Here is a 20561-nt window from a genome sequence, read left to right on the forward strand (position 1 = left end):
TCAAGCCAAGGATTGGCGCGGGGAGGGGCGGAGGACGTTTGAAAGGTATTTTCCCTCTGTTTTGTTTTGTTTTGGGGGGGTGTCTGGGCCCTGCCCCTGAGCTCTTCAGCTCAAGATTACTGTCCTACCCTTGCGCCACCGGCCGCTTTAGTTTTCTAGAGATTAATTGGAGATAAAAGTCATAACTTTGTAGTGCCCAGGCTGGCTTTGAAGCACGATGCTCAGGTCTCTGCCTGCTGAATAGCTAAGATTACAGGCGTGAGCCACCGGCTTTTGAAAAGTACTTTTCCTCAACTAGCCATCATGACGCCTCAGTTTAATATTTGAGTCAGATCAGACAAAGACCTGTATAAATGTTTCTCTTGGCACAAAATAGTCTCCTCGACTCGGATTTAGTTAAAGCCTTCAGACTTTTCCCCCCTACTGCGAACGGTACAGGGATTGGGCAGACATCTCAGGAAGAGCTCTGACGTGGGAGGGAGCTCGCTCGGCCTTCCCTCGTCCGCGCATGCGCGGGCCTGCTTGGGCTCCGCCCCTCTGCGCCTCGCTTGGCCGGCTCTCCGACGCGCACGCGTGGTTGGTGAGTGGACCCGGCGGGAGGGACTGCGTCGGGCCCTGCGGTCGTTTCTGAGCCTTGTGGCTGGAGTGGAATGGTGGGGAGATGTAATCAGGCTAGTGCCAGTGTGAAAGAGGTACCCGTGTGCTGGCGGTGTGCTGGGTGTGGGTGGACCCGCGGATCTAGGCCGTGTGTGCGGCCTCGCGCGTGCTCAGGCCGGAGAGGGACCGCAGGCCTGAGCCTCCGCTCGTGCCCAGCCGGCCCCCACGGCCTACTTGCAGCTTCGATAGAGCAGGTGCACCGTGGCCTCGCGGACAGGCCGTAGACCAGGCCCCAGCGCTGGGCCTGGGGAGGTGCAGGTCCTGCCCGGTCACAGTGGGGCCCTGCCCGTGGTGGCACCAGGACAGGCAAGGAAGAGGGGGCCGCTTGCAAGATGGGAGAGGCATGGGGGAGGGTGTGCATACCATCGCCCTACCACTTTATGATCAATTTCTCCTTGTGTTACTTTTGTTTTTCTCCTTTTTTTATTAAAGAATTTATTAACATTGATTTTTACATCATATTTCAAATGACGTGTTTAACAAACAGGTGTTCAAGAAGGGAATCTATATACAATCACTGGCACTTAGTTTTTAGAACTTAATAAAATTAGGCTAAGTGTTTGTATATCATAGATACATATTAATTTATGAAATAAAACATGGTTTTTTCTCCATTTTTAAAAACAATGACAGGATAAGTAATTTCAGAAAACGAGGGGAAGGGACTTTTGTGCAAAGGAAGCTACATATGCAAAATTCACTTTGGAATGTCAGCGGTATTATTGATAATAGACAAGAAGAGACATAAAACACAAGCAAAACAAAATACGGCCTACCTGTATAGCAGAGAAGTTTTTGTTAATTAAAAAGAATAAAGTGCTGATTTCTCTAATGTGGTTAAACTAATCCTAACTACTCAGGAGGCTGAGATTTGAGGGTCATGGTTCAAGGCCAGCCCACACACACAAGTCCATGAGACTCCAATTAACCAGCAGAAAACTGGAAGTGGCGCTGTGGCTCAAGAGGTAGGTCAGTAGCCTTGAGTGAAGAGCTCAGGGACAGCGCCCAGGCCCAGAGTTCAATTCCCACCACTGACAAAATTACTTAGGAAAAGTATTGCAGTATACTTTTACAATAAAGAAATGCCCACAGATGACCCCATCTTATACAAGTATGTTTATGTAAAATGTTCATTACAGGTGGTTCACATCTATAATCCTTACTACTCAGGAGGCTGAGATCTGGAGGATCAAGATTCAAAGCTAGGGCCGGGAGTTTGGACTAGTGGTTAAAGTGCTTGCCTAGCATGCATGAAGACCCGGGTTCGATTCCTCGGTACCACATACATAGAAAAAAGCCAGAAGTGGTGCTGAGGCTCAAGTGGTAGAGCTCTAGCCTTGAGAAAGTCCAAGGACAGTGCTCAGGCCCTGAGCTCAAGCCCAGGACTGGCAAAAAAAAAAAAAAAAAAAAAAAAGATTCAAAGCTAGCCCCTAGCAGTCATGCCTCTAGGCAAGGCTGGAGGCATGGCTCAAGTAGTAGAGTGCCAGCCAAGCAGACCTTGAATTCAGGGCAAGAAGCCCTGAATTCAAACCTAGGTAACCAGCAAAGAAGAAAAAAATAATAAAAATGCAAAGTAGATTCCTTTTTCTGGAAGTTAGGTTGAGGGTACAGCAGTATATAAAAATTGCTTACAGGGGCCGGGAGTTTGGCCTAGTGGTAGAGTGCTTGCCTAGCATGCACAAAGACCCGGGTTCAATTCCTCGGTACCACATACATAGAAAAAAAAGCCGGAAATGGTGCTGAGGCTCAAGTGGCAGAGCTCTAGCCTTGAGAAAGACCAAGGACAGTGCTCAGGCCCTGAGCTCAAGCCCAGGACTGGCCAAAAAAAAAATTGCTTACAGGACTCTGGACCATTTTTCTCCATTCACAGAGGGTACCCATTTTCTCCCTCTGAGATGAAACTTAGGTTATGCCCTTTAAGCTGGGTCACATTATTATTTTAGTGTGTGCGTGGGTGCGTGGGTGCATGCATGCACAGGTATGTGTGTACAGTGTGGTGCTATAGCTCAACCTCAGAATTCAAAAGATGTTTTCCCTTAGTCTTTCCTGTTCAAGTCAGGCACTCTATTACTTGAGCCACAGCTTTTTAGTGGTTAATTGGAGATAAAAGTCTCACAGAGGGTGGGGAGTTTGGCCTAGTGGTAGAGTGCTTGCCTAGTATGCACAAAGACCCAGGTTCGATTCCTCCGTACCACATACATAGAAAAAAAGCCAGAAGTGGTGCTGAGGCTCAAGTGGTAGAGCTCTAGCCTTGAGAAAGTCCAAGGACAGTGCCCAGGCCCTGAGTTCAAGCCCCACAACTGGCAAAAAAAAAAAAAAAGTCACAGACTTTCTGCCCAGGCTGGCTTTGAACCATCATCCTCAGATCTTGGCCTCCTGAGTAGCTACAATTACAGAGGTGAGCCACTGGCACCTGACTACATTGACCTAAATTAATTGGAGACGATATATAGCACTGTGTGCATTTATGCATTTTTTCAAGTAGGTTTGAGGCATGGAAATTGAAAACTTGTGCACAGATAGAGGTGACCTAGAGCCCCATAGGCTTCTAAGGACAGTGTCTGCCCTCTTGCTCAGGCTGTTTCATCTCTGTCAACCTCATCCTTCCTCTCCTCTCTCTCAGACTAAGTTACAATAACACCTGCTCTTCTTTTCTCTTCTCTTTCCACTTTGTGTGTGTGTGTGGGGGGGGGTCATAGGTCATGAACTTGGCCTGGGCGCTGTCCTTGAGCTCTTCAGCTCAAGGCTACCACCCTACTCCTGGGCCAAGCCCCATTTCCCATTTTCTTTCTTTTTTTAAAATAGTTTTTATTATTATTATAAAGGTGAGGTATAGTACACAGGAGTTACAGTTACAGAAGTCAGGTAAAGAGTATCGGCTCAGGGCCTGAGCACTGTCCTTGGACTTTCTCAAGGCTAGAGCTCTACCACTTGAGCCACAGCACCACTTCCGGTTTTTTCTATGTATGTGGTACCGAGGAATCGAACCCAGGTCTTCATGCATGCTAGGCAAGCACTTTAACCACTAGGCCAAACTCCCAGCCGCCATTTCCCATTTTCTAGAGGTTAATTGGGAATAAGAGTCTCAGGTCCTTTTTGTATGCCTGGGCTGGCCTCCTGAGGAGCTAGAATTACAGGTGTGAGCCACTGCGCCCAGCTCTTCTGTTCTCTTTTCAAGCTCTTCAGGGCTGTCCCACAGTACCAGACCCACTCCTAAGAGAGAAGCACAGCATCGTGGTCATTTCACGTGTCTGCGAACATATCAGGCTGGGTTATTCTTTGTCATGAAGGCTGTCCTGTGAGTTTTGTTCATCAGCATCACTAGTGTCTACCTTCTGGTTGGGAGTAATACCCTCACTAATTGGTGCTAACCAAGGTCACCCCATTGCTAAGTTTTAATGGTCTAGAGTATGAACCACATAGTGTTCCTAGCCAGGAAAATAAAATAGGATATATAGATAATATAGTGGCACTTTCTAAGTCCTTTTGGATTTGACTATCTCTCACAAATTTCTCACGTAGATTATGGCACTCCTAACACTTGGGAGGCTAAAGCAGAAGTCGGGAATTCAGGCCTGGGCTACATAGCAAGATCAAGCCAGTCCCAGGGTTTGAACTCAGGGCCTGAGCACTGTCCTTAGGCTTTTCTTTTTTTTTTTTTTTTTGCCAGTCCTGGGCTTGAGCTCAGGGCCTGAGCACTGTCCTTGGGCTTTCTCAAGGCTAGAGCTCTACCACTTGAGCCTCAGCACCACTTCCGGCTTTTTTCTATGTATGTGGTACTGAGGAATCGAACCCAGGTCTTCATGCATGCTAGGCAAGCACTTTAACCACTAGGCCAAACTCCCGGCCCCTTAGGCTTTCTTAAGGCTAGAGCTCTACCATTAGAGCAACAACACCATTTCTGTTTTTTGTTTTTTTTCTGTGTATGTGGTTCTGAGGAATAGAACCCAGGTCTTGGTGCATGCTAGGCAAGCACTCTACCATTAGACCAAACTCCCAGCCTGAGACCTTGTATTAAAACAACAACAAACCCCCACCACCTGTCATCCACGTGAGTTTCTGTCCTATCTTGTTGACTGTGCACAAGTGCATTTCCTTTATCCCTTTTTCTTAGTGGAAGAGCAAAGCTCACCTACTGTAGATGATACCATCTGTGTCTCCTAGGACTTAGTGTCTGCATATCTTACATGGGAAAATCTGCTTAAACCATCTGAAAGAGATTTCTCCAAAATAATGCCCTCAGCCTGCTGCCAGTAGCTCATACTCATCATCCTAGCTGCTCAGGAGGCTGAGATCTGAAGATAGCAGTTCAAAGTTAGCCTCAGGAGATGAATCCAGGAGACTCTTATTTCTAATTAAACAGCAAAATACCAGAAGTGGAGGGGTTAAGAGAGAGTGCTGGCCCTACACAATAAAGCACTCAGGCCCTGAGTTCCAAGACCCAGGGCCAGTATGTGCGCGCACACACACACACACACACACACACACACACACACACACACACACACACACACACACACTAGATCTCATGAAATTTTTGAGCTCTTCTTTGCAGTTAGCCTACATCTCCCTCATTCAGTTTCTCTTCCTTGACCTGTTTCTTCCCTGTTAAAGCTTTGGCCTAAGAATTTGTACTCAACCTATCAATTTTTTGTGTGTTTTGTATTTTTTTTTTTTTGCCAGTCCTGGGTTTTTAACTCAGGGCATGTATGTGGTACCAAGGAATCAAACCTAGGTCTTTGTGCATGTTAGGCAAGCACTCTACCACTAGGCCAAACTCTCGACACCAACGTTATCAGTTTTTATTCCTATTCATTAGTGGGACCAATATCTCATCAAGTCCAGTTTCAATTTGCTCAGTTCAGCTACCACGGCAGTTGAATTTAGTCATTGCATTCTGTAGCATCTGTGCAGATAATCCTGAGTTTCTGTTTTCATTTGCAGCAAAAACATTTTGTAATGGTTCTGGGGCTTGAACTCAGGTCCTGATCTCTGTCCTTAGGCTTTGTTGCTCAAGGATGGCCCTCTACTCTTTGAGCCACTCTTCTACTTCCAGCTCTTTTTTTGGCACTTAATTGGAGATAAGAGTCTTGAAGACTTTCCTGGACCGGCTTTGAGCCATGATCCTCAGATCTCAGTCTCCTGAGTAGGATTACAAGGTGCCCAGCACTCTCTAATTTTGACGATTTTTTTCCCTCGTTTCTTTGACTAGCATTCATCCTCCTCTTCATTCCTCAGGTTACCTCCTTCTGGAACTTCTATAGAGTATTACATTTTCCCCATCTATCATCCGTACTACAGAAGGCTTCTTCTATACTTGTAACTTCATGATTTGTTCAATAGCAGCTTCACAGCTTGATTGCTGTTGTGCCCTTTAGCTTTGTCTAATTTACTACTTAGATCATTTTTTTTTCTCATTATCTTTCTTTACTGGCAGTACTGGAATGTGAACTCAGGACCTTTCATTTGCTAGGTCAGCAGTCACCTAAACCATGATTTTAGTCCTTTTTTGCTTTCAGGTACTTGCCCAGACTTGTACCCATACAGGCCTTCCAGAAGGCAGAATCATCCAATGACCTTTGTTGATTCCCTTTTTTTTTTTTTTGTTCAGTCATGGGGCTTGAACTCTGGGCCTTGGGGCTTGCCCTGAGCTCTTCAGCTCAAGGCTAGCACTCTATCACTTGAGCCACAGTGCCACTTCCATTTTTTTGTTTTGTTTTGTTTTTGTTTGTTTGTTTGTTGGTGGTTAACTCGAAATAAGAGTCTTAGGGACTTGGGTGCCAGGGCAGCTTTGAACCACGATCCTCAGATCTCAGGCTCCTGAGTAGCTAGGATTACAGGTATGAGCCTGTGGCACCAGGCTTTTACTGAAAAATTTACATGTATTTTTTCTTTTTTTTCTGTTTTTGTTTTTATTTTTGTGCTTGGTACTGAGACTTGAACTCAGGAACTAAGTACTGGCCCTTAGCTTTCCTGCTCAATGCTGACATTCTCCCATTTAAGCCTCAGTTTTACTTCCAGCTTTTTAAAACTTTGCTAAGGGGCTGGGAGTTTGGCCTAGTGGTAGGAGTGCTTGCCTAGCATGCATGAAGCCTCGGTTTTGACTCCTCGGTACCACATACATAGGAAAAAAAACAGAGGTGATGCTGTGGCTCCAGTGGTAGAGTTCTAGCCTTGAGAAAGCCCAAGGACAGTGCTCAGGCCCTGAGCTCAAGCCCAGGACTGGCAAAAAAAAAAAAAAAAAAGTCTAAGCCAGGCTTAGTGACTCACACTTGTAATCCTAGCTACTCAAGGGGTAGGGTGGTAGCCTTGAGCTGAAGATCTCAGAGACAGTGCCCAGACCCAGAGTTCAAGCCCCATGACTGACAAAAAAAAAATAATAATAATTCTGCTAAATTGGAATCTTGGAGAGAGAAGTGTAAAGATGTTGAACTGGGTGAAATTGATCAAAACAGATTGTATTCATAAATTGCTTTGCTGAATGGTAACTCCTTTGTGTGACTACTTAAAAATAATAAATATTTTCAAAAATAAAAGTGTCTTGAGGATTTGTCCGCTTGGGTCAGCTTTGAACCAGGATCCTCAGATTTCAGCCTCCTGAGTAGTTATAAAGCATGAGCTTTATGTATGAGCACCCAGTGGGTGAAATATTTTTAGGAAGCAAATTAGAGACTGTTTTCCTGCTCTTAGGTAACTGTTGGTTTAGAAATATGTTTGGTACCTGGGTGATAAATAATTTGACCTCAAGTAAAGAGATGTCTGGCTTTTCTCCTAGCTACAGGGTGGTGACCACTAAACACAAATTGTCCATGTGTATCCAAGTCAGAAAAGGATGTGCTTAGGCTGGGAGTTTGGCCTAGTGGTAGAGTGCTTGCCTAGCATGCATGAAGACCCGGGTTCAATTCCTCGGTACCACATGCGTAGAAAAAAAGCCGGAAGTGGTGCTGAGGCTCAAGTGGCAGAGCTCTGGCCTTGAGAAAGTTCAAGGACAGTGCTCAGGCCCTGAGCTCAAGCCCAGGACTGGGAAAAAAAAAAAAAAAAGTCTAAGCCAGGCTTAGTGACTCACACTTGTAATCCTAGCTACTCAAGGGGTAGGGTGGTAGCCTTGAGCTGAAGATCTCAGAGACAGTGCCCAGACCCAGAGTTCAAGCCCCATGACTGACAAAAAAAAAATAATAATAATTCTGCTAAATTGGAATCTTGGAGAGAGAAGTGTAAAGATGTTGAACTGGGTGAAATTGATCAAAACAGATTGTATTCATAAATTGCTTTGCTGAATGGTAACTCCTTTGTGTGACTACTTAAAAATAATAAATATTTTCAAAAATAAAAGTGTCTTGAGGATTTGTCCGCTTGGGTCAGCTTTGAACCAGGATCCTCAGATTTCAGCCTCCTGAGTAGTTATAAAGCATGAGCTTTATGTATGAGCACCCAGTGGGTGAAATATTTTTAGGAAGCAAATTAGAGACTGTTTTCCTGCTCTTAGGTAACTGTTGGTTTAGAAATATGTTTGGTACCTGGGTGATAAATAATTTGACCTCAAGTAAAGAGATGTCTGGCTTTTCTCCTAGCTACAGGGTGGTGACCACTAAACACAAATTGTCCATGTGTATCCAAGTCAGAAAAGGATGTGCTTAGGCCAGGAGTTTGGCCTAGTGGTTAAAGTGCTTGCCTAGCATGCATGAAGACCCAGGTTCAATTCCTCGGTACCACATGCGTAGAAAAAAAGCCGGAAGTGGTGCTGAGGCTCAAGTGGCAGAGCTCTGGCCTTGAGAAAGTTCAAGGACAGTGCTCAGGCCCTGAGCTCAAGCCCAGGACTGGGAAAAAAAAAGATGTGCTTAATTCCTAACTTCTGGGCTGATGCACCAAATATGTTACCAGAAATTCAGGGCATTTGAGTTGCCTTTGGATTCTTACATCTGGAAAAAGAATTTAGGCAAGACACAAGCATAGTAAAGGTGGTAGTAAAGTTTATTAGAAAAGAAATATGGCAAAATGAACCCTCAGTGAAAGCTGACAGCGACTTAGGGTAGCTTCTAGTTAGTTGCCATAGACATGTAGATATCAAGTGCTCAGGGAACCGCATGGACTTCTTCTACATCTTATTATTAGGGTTTTTTTTTTTGGCTAGTTCTCTTGTCCTCGTAAAAAAATGTAGGGGACTAATTGCTTTCACTAGCTCTGTTTCTAGCAAGTGAGTGGATATGAGTGTGGTTATGAGTCTCTCTTGCACTTCTAGTTGTTGTCAGGGTATTTGGCACACTTGGTTAACAGGGAGACTGGGCTCTCACATCCCAGTGTGGCAACAAGAGAGCATTGTGCCTGGCCATCACTGCCTACACAAACACCTTCCTTTCACCTTTCTGTTTACTTTCTTCTTTTTGCATGCATCCCTTTTGACTTGATGCTGTATTCTTTTTTTCTCTCTCTCTTTTTCACCAGTCTTGAGGACTGAACTCAGGGCCTGAGCACTATCTTTGGACTTTCTCAAGGCTAGAGCTCTACCACTTGAGCCACAGCACCACTTCCAGCTTTTTTCTATATGGTACCAAGTAGTCAAACCCAGATCTTCGTGCATGCTAGGCAAGCACTCTCGCACTAGGCCAAACTCCCAGCCAGCAAATTGTCTTTATAGACATTTATGGTGAATATTTCCTCATCTAGCAAATGTGAAAATGGCCTTTGTGAAAACTGAACATATAGAGAAACCTGCATCCATTGTAGAAGCCTTGTATAGGTATGGGATCCCAGAAGTTTTTGGTATGTATGTTTTCTGTGTAACATGCACTTCCTGTGAGCTCAGTCTTTTCCTTGCTATTTGATAGGAAGGGGAAACAAGACCCTGGAACATATCCATCTAGTCCCTGGCCGGGAGGTTGTCCGTGACCTGCAGTTGGTGACATGAGTGACTCAGAAGATGACAATACCCCCCAGCTTTCTTCCCACACCTTAGCAGCTCTCCAGGAATTTTACACTGAGCAGAAGCACCACACTGACCCATGTGAGGAGGAGAAATATAATATTGGAATCATAGATGAGAATTGGGTAAGTACTGCTCTATCTACTGGACAGTGTTCGAGTGGAGCCTCAAGTGTGCCGAGGCCAGCACTTGTCTGCATCGTGCCCGATCGTGTCCACGAGACGCTTATCTCTAACCAGCCAAAAACCATTGGCATGAAACAGGAGCAGGATGAAAAACAACAGCCCTGGAGGAAACGTGTAAGTCAAGTGGTATATGTAGGTCAAGAAGCAGAGGCAAAGGGCTGACTACATCAGTGCGTAACGATGGTCGTGTCTGCATGCACCCTGTTCATCAGGTCGAAGTGGCCTTAGGGTTCACCCGTACCCAGTGTCACTCCCTTATATGTCACGCTTGCCATGATGTAAGGATCTGTCCAAGAGCCTTACATTTGCAACATTACAAAATTAACAAAAACAGTTTACATTGATCTTAACATGGTGTCATCCTGTCCCTTTCTTACAGCAGTTGAGCCAGTTCTGGTACAGCCAGGAAACAGCCTTGAGACTTGCCCAGGAAGCCATTACTGCTGCTGGGGAAGGCGGCAGGTGAGAGTCACAGTTCTTTTTCCTTTTCATCTAGTCTAAATTAGTTTGAGGGAGCCTCAGTTCACACAGTAATTGGAAGCCCAATCATCAGGCTGTGAGCCACACATGAAAATATAATTGAATGTTCTGAACGCGCTTTGTAGGTGAGGGATGGTTTGTGAGGAGTCTGACCTACAATATGCAAGTATCCTCCAGCATGGATGGTAGCATATACCGCAACACAGCCTGCTTTAACACCTGGACTGGGGATACACTCTTAAACCTATTCACTGTTGCAGATCCCACTTTTTTTCTTTTCTTTTTTTTTTTGGTGCTGATAACTGCAGCTTGAACTCAGGCTCTCATGTTCTCAATTAGGCTCTCACACTCTCACTTGGCTGAGTTTTGCTCAAGATTGACACTCAACTTGAGTCACACACCTCTACTACCAGCTTTTTGATGGTTAATAAGAGAGAAGAGGCTCATGAACTTTTCTGCTCAGCCTAGCTTTGAATCTCAATCTGCAGGTCTCAGCTTCCTGATACGTAGCTAGCGTTACAGGTATGAACCACTGGTCCCTGCTGGTAGATCCTAGCTCTTTTTTTTTGGTCAGTTTTGGGGCTTGAACTCTGGGCTTGGGTACTGTCTTTGAGCTGAAGGGCTAGTGCTACCACTTGAGCCACAGCCCCAGTTCCAGTTTTCTGGTAATTGGAGGTAAGAGTTTCACAGACTTTCATGCCTGGGCTGGCTTTGAACCTTGATCCTCTGATCTCAGCCTCCTGAGTAGCTAAGATTACAGGTGTGAGCCACCAGTGCCTGGCCCTATCTCCTTTTTTTTTTTTTTTGTCAGTCATGGGACTTGAACTCTGGGCCTGGGTGCTGTTCCTGAGCTCCTCAGCCCAAGGATACTGCCCTACTCCTTGAACAACAGCACCACTTCGGTTTTCAAGTGGTTAACTGAAGATAAGAGTCTCACGAATTTCCCTGCCCAGGCTGGCTTTGAACCATGATCCTCAGATCTCAGCCTCCTGAGTAGCTGGGATTACATGCATGAGCCACCAGTACCTGTCTCCTATATCCTTTTAAAAACAAAACTTAATTTTTTTTTCTTGGCACAGGTAAAGATGAACAATAACTGATTACAGATAGCGGAACCCATAGAAAACAAAACCACAGTTAAAAGGGTCTTCTGTGTTTTCCGATTTCTTGCAACAAGCACATAATATGTGTATTTGCTGTGTGCCCCTCAATCCTCTATTGGTTTTGTTTAGGGCAGGATTTCTGTTGTTGGGGCTATGTAAATTTTCTTTACAGTTGGGACTTTTCCTTTTCTTTCTTTAAATATGAACTGTGCCCAATATCATTATCATCATCATCATCATAACAATAACAATAATAATTCAGAGACCAGAAAAAGAGCCAGTAATAGAGACAGATGTACCAAACACAAGGTATGGAAGAAGATCTTGGGAATGAACTATTTATTTTTTTTTTGGCCAGTCCTGGGCTTGAGCTCAGGGCCTGAGCACTGTCCTTGGACTTTCTCAAGGCTAGAGCTCTACCATTTGAGTCTCACAGTACTACTTCCAGCTTTTTTCTATGTATGTGGTACTGAGGAATTGAACCTGGGTCTTTGTGCTTGCTAGGCAAGCACTCTACCACTAGGCCAAACTCCCGGCCCTGAACTCCTTCTTAAATAGACCTTTCAACAAATTCTCCTGTTTTTAGCACCTTTCACCTCTGTGTCTTGAGTTTCCTGGGTCTGTGGCATCCTGAGCTCTTGAGAATGCTGTGATGTCAGCTGGGGACAGCTCAGCTCTCCTGCTGCCAATGCCAGATTTAGCTTTCTTCGGTTTAATCACCACCCACCTGCTGGCTTTTCAGCTTCTTCAGTATGGTTGCTCCTTCTCCAGCCCTATTTCCTGGGCTATCTTTTGTTGTTTATGTTTAAACAACAGAGCAAAATCAGTTTTTTTTTTTAGCTTTGTTGACTTCCTTGAGGGAAATCGGTATACGTTCAATTTATCACCTTTAATTGAATCTTAAGTTTGTTTGTTTTTTTTTCCCCACTTTTTTTTTTGCCAGTCCTGGGCTTGGGCTCAGGGCCTGAGCACTGTCCCTGGATTTTCTCAAGGCTAGAGCTCTGCCACTTGAGACACAGCACCACTTTCGGCTTTTTTCTATGTATATGGTACCGAGGAATCGAACCCAGGTCTTCATGCATGCTAGGCAAGCACTCTACCACTAGGCCAAACTCCCGGCCCCTTTTTTTCCACTTTCTACTTTCTTTTTTCTGAGGCTGTTCATTAGGTTTTTCTTATTGTATTAGCTTCTGTTATGATAACAAATACCTGAGGGTAAGTCATTTTCAAAGGAGTGAAGATATATTTTGATTCAGATTTGGGGCTGGCCACTTGACCCTGTTGCTTGGACTTGTGGCATATCATAGCAGGAGTGTGTGGCAGAGGAAGGTGCTCATGGCATGGTGACAGGGAAGCAAAGAGAAATCGGGAAGGGCTGGGGTCCTAATATCTCCTTTGAGGACATGCCTCCAAGGACCTGACTTCCTTCCACTAGGCCACACCTCCTAAAGGCTCTACCATCTCCCATAAGCGCTGCAGGGTCCTTAACACAGGCCTTTGGGGACATTCAAGATCCACACTGGGTGTGGTACCAGTACTCAAAAGGCTGAGGCAGGAGGGTACACAGCTCTGGGTAGCATGTTCCAGGCTAACCTGGATTATAGAGAATAAGACCATCTCAAAAGAAAAACAAAGATCTAAATTATAGCACTTAGTAACAGAGTTTTCACAGATATTTTGTATTAGGGCCTTGGAACTCCCTCCCCGTGTGTCCTGTCCTGTCCTAAGAGCTTCGCCAGCGTCAGTGCATCCGTGCTCACACCTCACAGTAATGGGCTTCTCACACCTGCAGATCATCATCCGTGGGCTTGCCAGCTTTCCACACATTCCCTCTGACTACCGCTACTGGACAATCTCTACTCCCTGTGGGTTCTCATTCCTGCTTGCAGCATGGTCCCCTGCTCTGCCTCAGTGCAACCTTTAGGAGTTCTCAGGGAAGTCTGCTGCAGGCAAACTCTCAGATATCTTTATTTCTCCTTCTTGCCCGGATTGCCTTTGTGTGCATCTAACCCTGCTCACATTGTGCTTATTATTCTCTTCCAACATCGTTCTAAGGTCCCTGGGCTGCTCTCCCTCCCCCACTCCAGTCCAGCACAGGGGTACAGTGAAGAAGGGCCATGTCCCACTGCCAGCCAGGACCGGGATATGTGCTTTTCCCCTACATGAGTCACATGACCTTACCAGGCTTTGTCTTCTCAGGAGCTTCTGAGCTGCTTCAAAGCCTTTTGAGCCTGGCATGAGCCCCTTACTAGGACATACAACACTGACTGTTTAGACGTACGTTTTTTACTTTTTTTTTTTTTTTTTTTTTGCCAGTCCTGGGACTTGAACTCAGGGTCTGGGCACTGTCCTTGAGCTTTCTTAAGCTTAGTGCTCTACCATTTGAGCCATGGCACCACTTTCAGCCTTTTCTGTATATGTAGTACCAAGGAATTGAACCCAGGGGCCTCATGCATGCTAGGTAATCACTCTACCATGAGGCCACACATTTTAAACGCTGAATTTAATTTTAAAATTAAATGTGTGTGTGTGTGTGTGTGTGTGTGTGTGTGTGTGTGTGTTGTTAGTGGTGTTTGACCTTAAGAACTGGGTGCTATTCTTGAGCTTTTTCAAGTTCAAGGGTAGCACTCTACCACTAGAGGCATAGTTCCACTTCTGTGTTTTGTTTGTTTCTTTTCTGGTTAATTGGAGAAAAGAATCTCATGGACTTACCTGCCACAGTTGGCTTCAAATCACAATCCACAGATCTCAACCCCCTGAGCAGCGAGGATTACAGGCGTGAGCTACTAGCACCTGGCTTAAGTCCCTTTTTGATAACAATATAAGACCATATCAAAATACAGAAGTCAGAAGGGGAATTGAGAAAAGTCAGTCTTTCCCACCATCTCCAGGTCCTCTAGGCCCTTACAAGGTAAACATGGACCCTGGCCCCTGGGGACCTTCTGAAACAAGGATTTTAGACCCCAGGCCTCCCACACCCATGAGATAATGCCCAGGCATGGTGACGTGTACCTGTCATCGCAGCATTGGGAGGGCTGAGGCAGCAAGGTAAACAAGCATAACAAAAGCAGAGTTACTTTTTTCTATTCTTTTTTTTTTTTTTTAATGGGTCATGGGGCTTGAACTCGGTCTGGGTGCTGTCCCTGAGCTCTTCAGCTCAAGGCTACCACCATACCCTTGAGCCAAGCCCCATTTCTGTTTTTCTAGAGGTAAATCGGAGGCAAGAGTCTCAGATCCTGTTATGCCCAGTCTGGTTTTAAACCTTGATCCTCAGATCTCAGCCTCCTGAGTAGCTAGGATTACAGGCATGAGCCACTGGGTCCAGTCTCTTCTTGAAAGATCTTAGAGCTTGCTTTGTATCAGCACACAAAGGGCTGCTTCAGGCTTTTTAGTGTGGCCACAAAACATTCCATTGAAATTGATGTACCATGGTCAACCAATTTGGTATTTACACACTGGCTAGCTCTCTACACACCAACTCATAATCTGTGGACTGCCTGAAATTAAAAACAGATTAGTTGGACTGGGGATATAACTCTGTGGTGGAGTGCTCTCTGATGTGTAATACTCTGGGTTCAGTACCACACCCACACCCCCACACGCACACAACTCTTTAATTTCTTTTCACAAAAAAGATTCAAACATTCATAGCATCTTGTCAATAGCAAGATCAAATCCTAATGTTATCTTTTTGGATAAGTGGAGTTATTTAGGGAGTTACTTGTGATTTTTAATTTTTTTTGTTTTTTCCATATATTTTTATTGTAACTAATAGAAGGGTTACATTATATTCACCAGATAGAAGGTGCATTACTTCACAAACATTGATACCCTTTCTCGTGTTTTGGTCCCCATTTCCCTCCCCCCACCCCCGTCAGGATATTTTAATTTTTGTGTCAAGATCATGAATATTACAAAATAACTTCAAAACAATTAATTTGCACTAAAAGTATTTGAAGTAAATATTAAAGATTCAACATGAAAATAATAGGTGGATTTGGGATTTAGGCCAAGTATATCTAACTTTTGTCATAATTTTGTTCCCCCCCTTACGAAAGTACATTTATTCTTCCATACCTCAAAGTTATGAGCTATAGATTTTTATTCAAAGTAGCAAAGTGAGGCTATATAAAGTTTCTTCTTAAAGTGTACTGATTTCTTGAGCTTGCCCTGTTTTTTTTCTTCAAATGCCCATACTGGGACTTGAACTCAGGGCCTGGACACTGTCCCTGAGCTTTTGTGCTCAAGGATAGTACTCTACCACTTCCAGTGTTTTTTGGCAGTTGAAGAGCCTCATAGAATTCGAATTACGACCTTCAGATGTCAGCCTTCTGAGTAGCTAGGATTATAGGCATAAGCCAGCAGCACCCTGCACTCTTCCTTCCTTTAAGGTCTGAGCACTGGTAGTTCAAGCACTGGGAGTTTGGCACGTGCATGTGAAGTTATGGTCTAGTGTCATTAACTGTCTTTCACACCACATGCATTCTGGATTCTAGAGTAGCTTGTGTGAGTGCACCCAGCGTGTACCAGAAACTCAGAGCACTGGACCGACAAGACGTCTCTGTGTACATCTTTGAATATGACAGAAGATTTGCCATGTATGGGGAGGAATTTATCTTCTATGATTACAATCACCCACTGGATTTGCCTGACAAAATTGCTGCACACAGTTTTGATATCGTTGTGGCGGACCCTCCCTATCTTTCTGAAGAGTGCCTCGAGAAGACCTCACACACCATCCAGTACCTGACTCGGGGAAAAGTCCTCCTGTGCACAGGTAGGTGCCACCCAAGAGATCTTAGGGGTCAAGCCCCTATTCCACCACATATTGTGTGTCCGTGTGTGTGTGTGTGTGCTCTCACGCACGCGTGCTGATCCTGGGGCTTGAACTCTGTCTAGTCGGAGGGGCTCCTGGACTTTGTAACTTAGAAACAGCATACTCTTCATGTCTGCCTCCCACATAGCGAGGATTACAAATGTAAGCCACCAGCACTTGGCTTAGAGCTTTTTTCTTCTTTCTTTTCTTCTTTCTTCCTTTTTTTTAATCAGTACTGGAACTTGAACTCAGGGCCTGGAAGCTGTCCCTGAGCTCTTCACCTTGAGGCTACTGCCCTACTTCTAGGCCTGGGCATTGTCCCTGAGCTCTTCAGTCCAAGGCTGCTGCCCTACCCCTTGAGCCACAGCGCCACTTCTGCTTTTCCGGTGATTAATTGGAAATACCAGTCTCTCAGATTTTTTTTAGTGCCCAGGCTGGCTTTGAACCGTGGTTCTCAGATCTCAGCCTCCTAAGTAGCTAGGATTACAGGCATGAGCTACCGCACCCAGCTCCTAGAGCATTTTCTTCTTCTTCCTCCTCCTCCTCCTCCTTCTTTTTAAAATGTATTTTGCTACCTTTTTGGTACTGGGGATTGAACCTAGGATTTCTATTATATTTTATTTTTGTTGGTCGTGGGGCTTGGACTCTGGGCCTGGGTATTATTCCTGAAGTCTTCAGAACCCAGGGTGTTGTACTTGCTAGGCAAGTGCTTTGCCACTGAGCTACATCCTAGCCTTAGGTGCCCAGTCCCAATCAAGTTGGTTTAAAGGAGTTTGAGTGTCGCAGGGAGGTGCAGGCACCCAGCGGGTGACAGCGAGTGACAGCAGACTATGCAGGGTGGTGGCAGTGGGAATGGAGATGAAATTGGAAGTGCGTACTATGCTCTGAAGTGAGAGGAAGAAAGGGAGAGGAGCAGGAGCATCCTGACCTCTGAGCCCCACTTCCTACTGCCTGCAGTATTATGGGGAAAGGTGCTTTGGGGGAAAGGGCAGTTTGAGGCTGACCTTAGGGCCAGGAGGGGGCAAAACGGGGGTGTGGATGTATTCATTCATATACTTATGACCAGAAAAACAGATTCTGGACTGCACAGTGGGAAAGGCTGGTCACTAGTAATTTTATAATGCTTTCCTTGTGTTTCTTTGTGGAATATAACTTAGTTGTCAATTGTAAGTGGGCTGTGATTTTTTTGTGCCAGTACTGGGGCCTGAACACTGGGCCTGGGCACTATCCCTGAACTGTTTTGCTTAAGGCTGGTGTTCTACCACTTTAGCCACACCTGTATGTCTAGCTTTTTGGTGACTCATTGGAGGTAAGCGTCTCATAGACTTTCCTGCCATGGCTTCGAACTTAGATCCTCATATCTCTGCCTCTTGAGTAGCTAGGCATGGTGCCTGGTTTGGGGAAGTGTTTATTAGCTGAAACAGAAATGACAAAAAGGAGGCAACTTTCAAAACTGTCAGGCAAACAGGGATATAGAACAGACCGCTCACGCTGTGTGTGGCATGACTTGCAGCCAGCTGGCTTGCAGCCCTGGCTGGGCTCTCTGGGTTCACTGGATCTGGTCTCTTTAGGTGCCACGATGGAAGAACAGGCCGCCCGGCTTCTGGGAGTGAAGATGTGCAAGTTTATTCCAAAACACACCCGAAACTTGGCAAATGAGTTTCGCTGTTATGTGAATTACGATTCAGGACTGAACTGTGAGAACTAAATACAGATAGCAGCAGGCTATATTATCATTTCTCTCATTTTATTTTCTTTCTATTGGAAAGTTATCATTTCTTCCCTCACTTCACATCATCCCAAATTGGGGCTACCCTGGCCTAATTTTCAAAAATAAAATAGAACTTCTCCGCTGAATGCTAGTGTCTCATTCCTGTACACTGAAAGCTAGGACCTGGGTATTGAGGTTCGAATCCAGCCCAAACAAAAAAATTCTGTGAGATTCTTAACTCCAGTGAACCAGCAAGAAACTGGAAGTTGAGATGTGGCTTAAGTGCCAGAGTGCTAACCTTGAAAAAGCTAAAGGACAGCACTCGGGCCTTTAGTTCAAGCTTCAGAACTGGCTCAAAAATAAATGAAGAGGGCCGGGAGTTTGGCCTAGTGGTAAAGTGCTTGCCTCGCATGCACAAAGACCCGGGTTCGATTCATTGTTACCACATACATAGAAAAAAGCCAGAAGTGGTGCTGAGGCTCAAGTAGTAGAGCTCTAGCCTTGAGAAAGTCCAAGGACAAGTGCTCAGACCCTGAGTTCAAGCCCAGGACTGGCAAGAAAGAAAGGGGGGGGGGGAGAAAAGAAGAAAAGGAAGGAAGGAAGGAAGGACGGACGGACAGACAGACAGAAAGAGAAAGAAACACAGAAAGAAAGAGAGACTTCTTAACAAGCTTCAGATTCTTCTCCCAATCTATGTCCATGGAATTCAATTGGGAAAAATTTTTAGAAGCTATCAAATCCACTCTCCTTGTACAACATATGTGACACAGAGAAAGGCAAATGGCTCATCAGCCTGAAGTAGATCTCTGCCTACTTAGAGACCTGGGCACTCCAGCATCTGTTTTGTGCATTCTAGGATTTGCACCTACATCCTGTCCCAGCTTCCCAAAGAGACCGTCTTACCTTCATGAAATAGGTTCATGGCCTACCCAACCAGTGAGTAGAGCCTTGTACATTCCTGTTCCTCTCCCGGGTTCTGGGAGCGGTGCTGGAACCCCTTAAGCACAGCAGTGGCCGAACCTCAGACCTTACTCCTGAGATCCTAGAGAAATGGCACTGCCATCTGAAAGCCACACTCCAGCATCGAGACACAGTGTTGGGGAGGGCAGTGGGTACTGGGTGTTCAAGAACTGTCCCCCACACTTCCGTTCCTGAGAGGAGCCAAGCATGGACATGCACAACCTAGAAGCATCTAGAAGGACATCAAGCCGATCCAAAGCCAGTTCCCCAAGGCTCATGCCTTTAATCCTAGCCACTGGTGAGGCTGAGACCTGAGGGTCACAGTTCAAAACCAGTCCAGACAGAAAAGTCCATGAGACTTTACCTCCAATTTACCAGCAAAAAAAAAAAAAAAAAAAAAAAAAGGAAGAGCATCAGACTTGAAAGAAAACGCCAAGTGAAAGCACAAAAACCTGAGTTCAAGCTCCAAGACCAAAATAAAACCAAAACCAAAACTGGCTGTCAGCTTCCTGGCTGTGACATCATCAGGTGCTTATCTTAGAAAGGGCTACACGCGACCTCTCTGTGAGCTCCTCATCTACAATCATCTCCAAAGTTAAATTCTGAAAAATAATGCCTTTTCTCTGGGAGAGAAAGATTGCTTTGGCCCATGATGCCACGAGCAGCAGCAGTTTAGCTGGAAGCTGCTCTGGCTCTGGACCAAAGGGGGAGGGCTCATAACTGGAGCCAAACTCAGCCTTTCCCGAGTGATCCAGTGAGGACAGGAAACCCAGAGACACCCTTCTTCCTTAGCTTTTTTTGCTCAAGGCTAGGGCTCTACCACCTGAGCCACACCTCCACTTCCTGTTGTTCAGTGGTTAATTGGTAATAAGTCTCATTCACATTACTGTTTGAATCTTGACCCTCAGATGTCATCTTTCTAAGCAGCTAGGATTACAGGCATGAGCCACCGGTGCCTAGCAGACACTGGTAATTTAAATACATTGATAGTTAACGTGTACCAGCACCTGGTACTCATTAAATATTCAGAAAACGTTTGGCCTTTAAACAAGAATTCTTATTTCCTTATGAATTGATTTGCCAAAAATTACCTAGGCGGCCAGTAGCAAATTTTAGGGACAGATTTTGTATAGAAATGAAATGTTCAACTTAGAAATTGTGGATGGATGGCAGCCTAGAAATCAGTTTTAGTTATCGTATAAATCTGGCATTTAGTTAAAGAGAAACCATTTTCCCCCCTTCCAGACAGTCTAACTCACCAAAAAACACATGTGAGGCACATTAGGGAGCCTGCAGAATGATGCAATGGCATTTCTGTCTGATACGCAGCTCAAGAATGTTTCATGACTGTGGACCTCTGACATTATTATTTCTGTGACAGCCAAGCTGTGTTCACATGTGATTCTAGATTTCAAAGACATCTGCGGCCCTTAAAACAACTCCTTAGGCCTCGTCTGTGCTTTGGAGTCTGTCTAATTGGGTGAAGGAGGAGGGTCAAGGAGGGGTAGGCCGGGGTGACCCCCTCATTGTCCTGTATCTGGAGTATGGTCCTAAAAGCAGCCCGGGGCTCTCACACCCTTCAAAAGACTTCAAAGCTGAAAAAAAAAATTTAAATAGACATTTGTCCTTCCTTTCCATGTGTCTGAAATTGGAATTCAAACTTAGTACCTAATGCTTTGGTTTATTGCTAGCACTCTACCAACTGAGCCATGCCTCCAACCCCCGTAAG

General features: G+C 45.1%; 1 protein-coding gene across 2 annotated transcripts; it reads left to right on the forward strand.

Annotated features, from left to right (window-relative positions):
* Positions 1-530: 530 nt before the first annotated feature.
* On the forward strand, positions 531-18018 carry Eef1akmt1 (EEF1A lysine methyltransferase 1). Of its 2 annotated transcripts, none has more exons than XM_090342428.1 (5): positions 531-580; positions 9483-9702; positions 10142-10224; positions 15842-16122; positions 17733-18018. In XM_090342428.1, exons 2-5 carry the CDS (start codon positions 9559-9561, stop codon positions 17867-17869), a joined length of 645 nt encoding a protein of 214 aa, XP_090198554.1. In that variant the 5' UTR covers positions 531-580; positions 9483-9558; the 3' UTR covers positions 17870-18018. The 2 variants fall into 2 exon arrangements, with proteins under 2 accessions (XP_090198554.1, XP_090198552.1); XM_090342426.1 differs by lacking the exon at positions 531-580 and adding an exon at positions 597-692.
* Positions 18019-20561: the final 2543 nt, after the last annotated feature.

The sequence above is a fragment of the Megascapheus bottae genome, chromosome 11, assembly GCF_031878675.1.
Source record: "Megascapheus bottae isolate mThoBot1 chromosome 11, mThoBot2.hap1, whole genome shotgun sequence".
Taxonomy (NCBI): domain Eukaryota; kingdom Metazoa; phylum Chordata; class Mammalia; order Rodentia; family Geomyidae; genus Megascapheus; species Megascapheus bottae.

Coding starts and splice junctions, on each gene's coding strand:
- Eef1akmt1 (XM_090342428.1), top strand. CDS start 9,559: ATGAGTGACTCAGAAGATGACAATACCCCCCAGCTTTCTTCCCACACC. Junction 9,703..10,141: donor GAATCATAGATGAGAATTGG/GTAAGTACTGCT, acceptor CCTTTCTTACAG/CAGTTGAGCCAGTTCTGGTA. Junction 10,225..15,841: donor GCTGCTGGGGAAGGCGGCAG/GTGAGAGTCACA, acceptor TCTGGATTCTAG/AGTAGCTTGTGTGAGTGCAC.